Below are 10,513 nucleotides of genomic sequence, written 5' to 3' on the forward strand. Positions count from 1 at the left end.
TTTTTATTTTATAATTGGAAACAATATCTAAAATGTATAAGGTCAACAATAGAGGATAAAATAGATTCCTTTTATAAGTAATTCTATTTGATAACAATTCCATAAGTAATTTCGTGCATTTCTGTCAAAAACTGAAAATCAACATATAAATAATTGGATACAGAGTTACCAAAAAAGCACAGATGGTCAATTGAAGCTATTTATAATTTTGACCACTGAAGAGCCAAAATTATTTTTGAACAGAATTTCACCATTTTTAGAATTTTTAAGTTTTTTTTTCCTCTAGAAATAGTTCTAGTCTAATCTCCTCGGGTTAATTTGTCTTGTTTTCATCTGATATATCTCTACTCACATGTCTTTTTTTCTCTGAGCTTGTCTTTTCCTTTGTTGCGTATCTATCTCTATGTCTCTTTCTTTGAAGAAATAATAAACTTTCTGAAATTTCCTTAGTTTATAAATGAGAGAGAATTGTTGGTCCTAATGTTTTGCAATAATGAATATATAATGTATAGCATAGGAAATAGCACACTTAACAATGCAGTAAAAGTTAGATGCTAATGTGACCTAATCTATCATCAGAACTTAATTTGTGGCTGTTTAGATTATTTTATTGCCAATTTTCTTTTTAAAGATGGATATTGTGTTTTACTTTTTTGTTCTTTAAGTTTTCAAAGACTTAACAGAATATCTTGGGGAAATGAACTAGAAACAAATCATAATTTATTCATACATTTATTGGAAGACTGAAAAGTACAACAAGCTATTGAATATGAATATGGTTGTGATAATTATGGTAAAGACATTTGTAGTTTGTAACTAGGAAACAACTAAAAAATGTCCTAGTGGCAAAACTACTGATAGGTAAATCTGTTGTATGGAAAGGGAAATATGGTTGTTAATTCATAAAATTTCCTTGAATTATATAATATTTAAAATGCTACAAGTTATAACATATAATAAAATTATACATGCTGAAAATATTTTATATATGCTAATTTTTAGGCTTGGGGTACAATGGAGTACAAATATAACTACAGTAGTGTCTGAAAAAAAAGAAGCACTAAGAAGGAATTCTATTCAAATGTTTGATTTATTATCAAATCATTTATTTCTAGTGTTGACTGTAAGTAGAACTCCATGTAAAATTTCTATTTATTGTGAAATATTATTAATATTGTTTTCTTTTTCAGAATGTGGAGTGGAAAGACAGAGGAAAAGAAACCCCAACGTGATTACGCACACAACATATCTGTGTATGCCAGACAAGCACGTGGTGGCCCTATTCTTCATGAAGAAGAAAGAGCTACATTGAAGTTTAAACAGTTCCTAGATACCTTAAAGAAACTGTAAGTATTCCTAATGGTACAGTTTATGTCCCTGAGGACTATTGTGACTTATTCATGACTTGATATGACTGAGGAATTCAGGAGAAGTGGATAGTCTGGAGACTGTCATGAGATGCCAACAACCCTCATGAACTCAGTCTTCATGACATGCAATATATACAGCTGCGCATGTGCATCCTCATTTTAATTTTGCATTGCAAGAAAAAAAATGTGCTGTGTACTGATGTTAAGTAAAAAAAATTATGTTTATGATTTCATTAGATTTAATTTCTGGATGACTTTCCACAGAATTTTAACTGTCTTTTCCATCACAGAACCTTTAAACACACTTAACTTTTATTTCATTTTTTTTTCTTTGAGCATGTTGTCTTGCATTTGGAACACAACTGCTTAGTGGTAAAAAGCAGAGAAATGGAAAGGAAAGAAAAACCCACACAGGAAAGCAAATGAGGAGATTATAATCACATCATTTACCAGTTTCTTTCTTTCCTCTGAATCTTCCCATATGCCTCTCCTAGCCCTCTCTCAAATTCATTGCCTCCTTCCTATTAATTATTGTTACATACATATATTTCTATGCATAGATATGGAATTTCTAAATAGTTCTCATGGCAGTTCTTTGAGACAGCTGTGATGAGTTATTACAATATATGTGCTGAAATTTGTCTTACCTCTTCCAGAGAATGCACATTTTCTCTTTGCCTGCCTGATTCTAGTACCTTTGTTTTGCTGTTTCTGTTGTGTATTAAATTATTATAAACTCAGTGGTTTAAATAATGTGCATTTTGGTATACTTTTGTGTGTGTTTCTTTTTCATGTTGATATCTTTAGGCATAGTATATCTGGTTTTCTTAACATGTCAGAGTTTTAACCAAGACTTGCCGTGAGCTGTTCATTTCTGAAGCAAGAAGCTCTCCTCCATGGCAATGCTGTTGATGGCAGGATCTTAAATTACTTACAACTGAATAGCTGATACCTTCACTTTCTTGCTAGCTCTAAGCAGGGACATCAGCCTTTGACATCCGCCCCCACCCCTGTAGCCTCACAATGTGGTTTTCTCTCATTTTGTCACCTAACATGAATGCTTACCTTTTCATACGCCAGAAAGGAAGAGTCTGTATTTCTTTCTTAAATTTTAAATTAATTAATTAATTAATTAATTAATTAATTAATTAATGTTGTTGTTGTTGTAGAAAGACTCAGGAACCCGACTGTCAAGAAGTAGGTCATAGGCATGGTGGGATTTTTATGTTGGTGGGATGCCAACTGTTCATGTATCCCTTGTCAACGTGGTTTCTGTGAGGAGATTCGGGGTGGGCTGTCCAGCTGTTCTAGACAGGAAATGACAGTAACCTCTTTTTCATGGAGAACGCAGGGAAGCCATCTCATTCCGTCCAAGGCTTATATACTATGGCACTGACTGTAACATTGCCCGCTTTCCAAATGTAATTATGAAATGCTTTGTAGGAAACAACTTATTTACAATCTGCCGACTCTTAAAAAAAGTGATTTATATGGGTTTGGGGATGATGTGAAGATTGGGAAATGCAAGGAATTCAGAAGTGATTGTGAAGCAGCCTGAGGTCCTTAGAGAAAATTCGGCCCAGTTGCTTGCTATCTTGTCTGCTTTCTCCAATTAAAGATGCTTCCTTCGAGGGAATGAAGCATCTGAAGATCATTACATTTCGGCAGAGCAGTGATGCAGAGCCACTTCTCAGGAAGGACTCAGAGGACTCAGTCCCTGAAAGAAATCAGTGTATTTGCCTTTTAGAATCAGGCTGTGAAAAAAATCCAAATGCAGCCTGCTTCTCCCACTGTCCTCCAGTGAAGTGGCTGATAAGACGAGGAACTGCAGTCTGGGACGGCACTCCAGGCTGTGTGCCAATCAGAGAGGGAAGTGCTATGCAGCTCTCAGTTTTGTGTAATTGCCTCATTTGGAGTAAATCTGCTTGGAAACAGCCTGGGAAGGCTCTCACCTAGAAAACAGGATCTTCCTTTGAAGCTATGTTAGTAGAGAATGGTGTAAATACAGATATTTATAGTAATGACAGGAACCATGATCATAGATACTACAGGAATGTGATTAAAGGAAGACAGTTTTTTGAGATGAGGCAACAAGGAACAAAATGTTAACTCTCTGATATCATATAGATATTATGAAGCTGTCCTGAAGAACAGCACTGGGCCCTGGTCTGCCTGGGGCAGCAAGATCCATAGTTACACTTGGGAGGTTTTCATTTTCGTCAACTTGGCCCGTGATCAGAAGAATCCAGGTCATGATCCAGACCGTACTGAGCATCGACTGTGCAAACTTTGGGAAATTCGACCTCTTAATATTCAGTTTACTAATCTATAAAATCCATAAATCCTGCTATTGTTATTGTTGTTAGACCCAGAGGAGTCAAAGCTGTCTTGTACATAATTTTCATCAATGAATTATAGTTTGCTACCATCTCAAGTTAATTCTTCTCTCAAGAAAGAATATGTAAATTTCTGTTATGATAGATGAACAAATGTAAGCTCTTAGTTATTTTTCATGTATTTATGTACAAAGTCAACCATGGTATTTTCATACTGTAGTTCAAAATGTTGCTTGTTATAGTTCTTCACACCTGAATGAGCATTTAAAAACTCATCTTTGTAACAATCTTTAGTAGTTTAGAAATAAACAGGTCTTCTATTATAACATATCTAATAACACACTTTAACTCGATTAGTAAATTATTTTGAATACATTTTAAAGTACAGCTTAATTTTCTTCATTTTCAGTGACTCATCTTCTTACATTTCAAGTTAGAGTTTTTTCACAGAGATGTTTCAATAGTATTAATACAAAAGAGAGAACACATTAAATATTATGAATCAGATTGTTATGGTCTTACTGAAAGATTTTAATATGTATTTTATTATAGATTTAATAACACACTGGTTAAAATATAGTGTATAGATTATTTGTAACAATTATCTTGTTATCACAAACACATATGATTTTTTAAAAACATGTCTGACAAAAAATTTAATTGCATTCTTATTGTACTTACTTATTATCACAAATATTTTAAGCCATCTTGTTGTGAGCCAGCCCTAACTTTTCAAATAGTTTTAGTTTACATACAAACAACTGGATTTAAAAATATGACCATGCTGTTGGACTATAAGGGGCCATTTTGATGTTCAAAATAAATTTAGAAAGACTTGGAAAATCACATCCGGATCATATTAAATCTACAAAATCATGTGCCATGTGGTTCTTTCTAGTAGACTATGGGTCTACATGGTCATTTTGAGGTCAATCTCTAGAATTATCTGCAGAGAGGTGTCAAATTATTTGATTGTCTTTAGTGACTTACAGAACAACCCTTATTTGTCATTCTATGCTTTATCCACTAAATACCTATCTTAGTTTGCATAAAGAATGAGACTATAGTTTGTAGTTCCTAATGTGTTTCCAATATGCATTTATGATTCATAACTTGGCTATTACAGATAGTGCTGCTGCAAATAATGATGTACTAGTGTTTCTGTGGCATGTTATCTTAGAGTGTTTAATTTTTATTTTTCATTCCTACTGCTGTTGGGTTGTGTATGCAGAAGATGTCTTAAAAACAAAGAGCACACTTTATAAACAAGAAGTCCCAAAACTATGAAAATATTATTTAGAAAAAAGTAAAGAATGTTCAAGTTATGTAGCACCATAACTGACTTCAGTCATAGTGTTCCAGAACCATAGTAATGAAAAGAAGCATGCCACTTGCACAAAAACAGACACATCATTCAATAGAGTGGAATCAAGAATGCAAATATAAATACATGAAATCACAGTCAACTCAATGCTGAAAACATGCCACAAACGCACAGTGGGGAAATGATGGCTTCTTCACCAAACTGTTTAAAAAAAAAAACTAGAAAAAATCCTGCAGAGAAATAAAGCTAGATTCCCCCATGATGATTTGAATTAGAATGCCTCTTATAGGCTCATATGTTTGAATTATTGGTTCCAGTTAATCGAATTATTGGGAAATAATGAAGGCATGGTCTTGTTGAAGGTGTCTCACTAGGTATAGACTTTGAGGTTTCTAGACTCCTGTTTCTTTACCGGTGTCTCACGCTTTGGCTCCTGGTTGTGTCTCAGGATGTGACCTCTCAATTACTGCTCCAACTCCACGCCTGTTTCTCTGCTCCAATCGCGGTGGATATGGATCCTAACCATCTGAAACCCTAAGCTCCATACGGTGGATATGGATTCTAACCACCTGAAACCCTAAGCTCCATACGGTGGATATGGATTCTAACCATCTGAAACCCTAAGCTCCATATAAAGTCCTTTTATAAATTGTCTTGTCATGGTGATTTATCATAACAATAGAAACTTATTAAGACAATCTTTGCCATTTAGCCTGTATAAAAAGCAGTTCTAGATGGATCAATTATTTTAGCATAAGACCTGAAGGCATGAAATAAAACACAGATAAAGACGTTGATATATTGTCCTAGGAAGGATTTTCTGAAGAGAAAGGCAATAATTCAGGGAATAAAATGCAGATTTAACAAATGAGGTTGAATAAAAGTTCTTCCCAGGAAAGAAAACAATCAATTGAAGAGACAGGCAGCAGAATGAAAACAAAGTCGCTATCAAAACTTTAGCAGAGAATTAATATTCAGAACGCATAAAGAACTAAAAATCCCTGAAAACAAAATACTCAGTCAACACATAGGTTAATTAAGTAAACATAATTTTCAAAAGCTGAAGTACAAGTGGACAGTGAACTCAGATCATATATGTAAAGACTTCTCTAACCTCTTTTCTAAAATGATTGGTGCTTGGCTCTTCAGCACAGAAGTTATGCTGAGTGCAGATTCCTAACAGGAAGTGATTTTCTTTCACTTTTTTTATGGCTTTCTTTCGACTCTAAAGTCAGATAGTTGATTTGGATTTTTGAAAGTAATAACTTTTGTTAGATACTTTTATGCTTGTTTTACTTTCTAAAAATTTTATGTCCTCTGGATTTTAAATTCTTAAAGTCTAGAATTGATGACTTTATCCAGTTTTTCTGAATGTTGTTTTACCACTAGCCTGCCACATTTTTCTTGTGGTAAATCTCCGCCCCCCTTGAGAATATGGTTTGCTTCTCACTAGGGCCTCTGTTTTATTTTTCTCCAGTATTTGCTACATCATTTGGTCTCATTACATTTCTTCAAGGTGATTCTAGAATTTGTTCAGTTTGCAATCAATATAAGCCTTTAGCTTAGAATAAGATTATTTTCTTTAAGTATCTTTAATATATGTAAGAGCTATTTAAATTGGCTTCCGTGTATTTGTAAAATCTGCCTTAATGAGCATACATTATCATAATATATTTACATATATTTTCTTTTAATCATTTAAAATAATGATAATGAAGTCTGGGAATAACAGTAGTTTATCATATATTTTGTATATCTTCATTTCTTATGGCTATTTATTCACTGGAATGTTGAAGAAATTAAACAGTTGTAGTGATAAAGTGGTTTTCACGTTTTTTAAGTTTGCTTCTCACAATTCTCCATACCTTGTAATGTTGGCTCTTTGTAGAACTGTGATGGAAATAATATATCTTGCCTGAGTTTTATCATCAAAAAGTATGTTAAATATATCTAATTCTGAGTGCTTTATAAGACTTCAAAAACATTCACAGAAAGTACCTAAATGCACAGAACTACATACCCAGTAGCACACACACACACACACACACACACACACACACAGCTCTTGACCCTTTTCTATCTTGAATTATACCCCAACAGAATGGCTTAGGTCGGCCATCTCAGCTATCTTCCTTGCTACTTACCGTCAATTGAATTCACATAATGGGAACAGTGGAGGTTAACAAGGGATGGGGGCCCTGAGGTCTGAGTCATTCACCTGGCTGTTTCTTGTCATTCAGGCACAGTTGGGCATAAGCTTTTATAAAATGCCCATATCAGGTGCTTTTGTATGGCCAGGACCAAAAAGCAAAAGGAGAACAAGCATTCACAGCACGAGCCAATTGAAGACATTTCAGATTCAAACCACAGTCTCCCACCTTCTCCCACTACTGCTTTCCCTGAATATCAGTGACCTCATCTTTCCCCTTATCCCTTCACGCCTAGGCTGGTCATAGCTCACGGTTGCCTACTGTCCCTGGTTCCAGCTGCTGGTCTATTATCCCCTTACTATTTTTCCTCAATCCTGTGCAGTCTTTTTTAATAATCCTTTCTCAGGGTATTATTCTTTTGACTAGTGGAGTGTTTCTGTGCTTCTGTGTTATACTGACACATCATTCTCGGCACCCCAGAGTGCTATACTGATCCACACTGTCTCATTTCTAGTGGAAGGCAGATGTGAGCCTCCTGTTACAAGTGCTGGCAACGGAAGTTGCAGTCTCTAGAAAAGGAGCGAGAGCTTCTAACCACTGAGTCATCAGGGTTTTTTTTTTGTTGTTGTTAATGAAAGCTCTCTTGTTGTTTTGTATAACGATTTTACAAATTTACATCCTCAGTAGACAGAGATTTTTCTCTGCATGCTTGTCTACACTTATAATTTTTCATCTCTGACAATAGTTATTGTAACAGGAATTTTTCAGTTGATTTTAATTTAAAGCTCCTTATTGATTAGTTATGCTTAGTATTTTAAATAAACTCACAGACTGCTTCTAAGCCTGTGTTAGTCTTAGTCCATATTCTGTTATCCAATGGATGCTCAATCTCAGTCATGCCACAAGGACATGTGATGGAGGAAGGTCATTGGCTAATAAAGAAACTGGTTTGGCCCATTTTATTGGTTAGAACACAGATGGGTGGGGTAAACAGAAGAGAATGCTGGGAGGAAGAGGAAGTGAGGTCAGAAGTAATGCAGCTCCTCTCAGAGCCAGACGCCTCAGACAGAGAGGCTTGCTCTGCTCTCCCGGGCAGATGCACGCAATGAAGCACCTCCGACCCAGGATGGACGTAGGCTAGAATCTTCCCGGTAAGCGCACCTTGGGGTGCTTACACAGATGATTAGAAATGGGCTAAATTAATATGTGAGAATTAGCCTAGAAGAGGCTAGATAGAAATGGGTCAAGCAGTGTTTAAATGAATACAGTTTGTGTGTTGTTATTTCGGGCATAAGCTAGCAGGCGGCCGGGGTGCTGGGGACGCAGCCCCGCTGCTCCTATTTCAACAGACATGTGCTCAACTATGTTCATAGCAGCATTGTTTGTCATAGTCAGAACCTGTTACTACAACAAAATACTACAGTCAGAATGGCAGTCACCAAGAAAACAAATAACAAATAAAAGGATATAGACAAAAAGAAACCCTCATACACTACTGGTGGAGATACATGCATGTCTAGCCACTATGAAAACCAATATGGAGTTTCCTCAAGATGCAAAAAAATAAAATAAAACTATCATGTGATCTAGTTCTGAATACCATCTGATGGTCATCTTTTTGTGTGAAACATTGGAATTTGTAACAGTTGTAAAGTTATCAGTCTAAGAATGCAGGATGCCATACAATAAAACAAAGAAAATTAATTTCTCATTTAGTGAGTAATGTGCGCAATGTCTCTCTTGCCTTGTCTCTCTGGGGTCTAATTTCCTGCAGGGATGTGTACTGCCTCCTCCTGCCTTTTACCTCCCAACCCAGAGCAAGAAAGAAATTCAGTCAAGCTTGTGCAAAACGTTGCTGTCACCCAGAAACTCGACAGAGGATGAAAGGTGTCCATGCTCTGTTTATTTTCCATATTTCACCACTTTCCTTGTGAGGATCTGGATCACTGCCCACGTATCTTAATGTGGTTTTATTTCCTTCTTTTAAATGTAATTTGAGACAGCATAAACATTCACCAACTGATACTCAGTCAATTAAAATTAATAAATAGCAGAGTTCACTTTCAACACAAAATTTACTTTAATAGCTTTGTAAATTATGCTATGAAGAGTCTAAAGAGACTACTTACAGTTTTGGTTACAGTCGACTGTGTTATGGAATAAATTATTTGTATATTGGTGTTAAGAGATTTGTAAACTCTCAGAATGTAGACCAGCAATAAACATTGACATTTATTGAGCTTTTCATTTATTGCTTTAACATTCATAATAATCTATCTAGTCCTCTTTCAACAGATGAGGAAACTATGTTTATTAGCACTGACACTTAGATTGATTGAGTCTTCACATCGATGCTGGGTGACAACACAGGCTCTGTGCCTCCTGGGTCACCCAGTGTATGCCACAGAGTCTGCAGAGCTTGCACATGTGCCTGGACCTTTCTGCAGGCTTGTGCACAGGGTCTTCCAGAATGTTTGTATGAATGTATTTTCATTACAACAATTGATTAGGACATGGGGCATGATCTGGAAGCTTTACACAAAATTGAGAACATCAGTATTCTATCATAAAAGTAGAATACGAACTGGGTGTGGTACAGATGAGCCAACTGGAGAGTACGCTGTGTGTGTGTGTTGAAATAGGAGCAGCGGGGCTGCGTCCCCAACACCCCAGCCGCTTGGCTAGCTTATGCCCGAAATAACAACACACAAACTGTATTCATTTAAGAACTGCTTGGCCCATGAACTCTAGCCCTTACAGGCTAATTCTCACACCTGGACTAGCCCATTTCTAATAATGTGTGTAAGCACCCCAAGGTGCTCTTACCGGGAAGATTCTAGCCTCCGTCCATCATGGTGTCTATGCTCCCGGACTGCAGAGCTGTCGGGTCTCTCCGGAAGCAGAGCAGAGTCTGACCTCACTTCCTCTTCCGCCCAGCATCCTATTCTGTTTCCTCCTCCCATCTATGTTCTAAGCTATGAGGCCAAGCAGTTGGTTTATTATAATTAACCAATGATCTTCCTCCATCATTTCCCCTTTTTCTGTTTAAACAAAAAAAGGAAGGCTTTAACTTAACATAGCAAAATTACATATAACAAAACAGTTATCAAATAAAATTACAATAATCTATATCATAACTTAGGAAAACTATAACTATAGCTAACTATTCTTAACTCCATCAAAGAGTCGAGAAAGATACAATATTACCTAAGCAAACAAGAAAAAAGCAACTTTCAAACTCTAGAAATGACAGAGACATCTCACTGCCTGGACAGTCACCCAAAGTTCCTCTGTACCGTTGGGGCATCCATCTTCGGCCTACAGGCCCATAGT

General features: G+C 36.1%; 1 protein-coding gene across 2 annotated transcripts in view; it reads left to right on the forward strand.

Moving 5' to 3' along the window:
- The window catches only part of Cnbd1 (cyclic nucleotide binding domain containing 1), a 249,918-nt gene that overhangs the window by 41,233 nt on the left and 198,172 nt on the right, over positions 1–10,513 (forward strand). For both annotated transcript variants that reach the window (XM_050163547.1, XM_050163542.1), the window contains one exon: positions 1,191–1,346. In XM_050163547.1, the coding sequence (XP_050019504.1) occupies positions 1,191–1,346 (156 nt within the window). The remainder of the gene's footprint in view (positions 1–1,190; positions 1,347–10,513) is intronic.

Source organism: Alexandromys fortis, unplaced genomic scaffold, assembly GCF_014885135.2.
Source record: "Alexandromys fortis isolate MF-2015 unplaced genomic scaffold, M_Fortis_MF-2015_v1.1 scaffold_18, whole genome shotgun sequence".
NCBI classification, from domain to species: domain Eukaryota; kingdom Metazoa; phylum Chordata; class Mammalia; order Rodentia; family Cricetidae; genus Alexandromys; species Alexandromys fortis.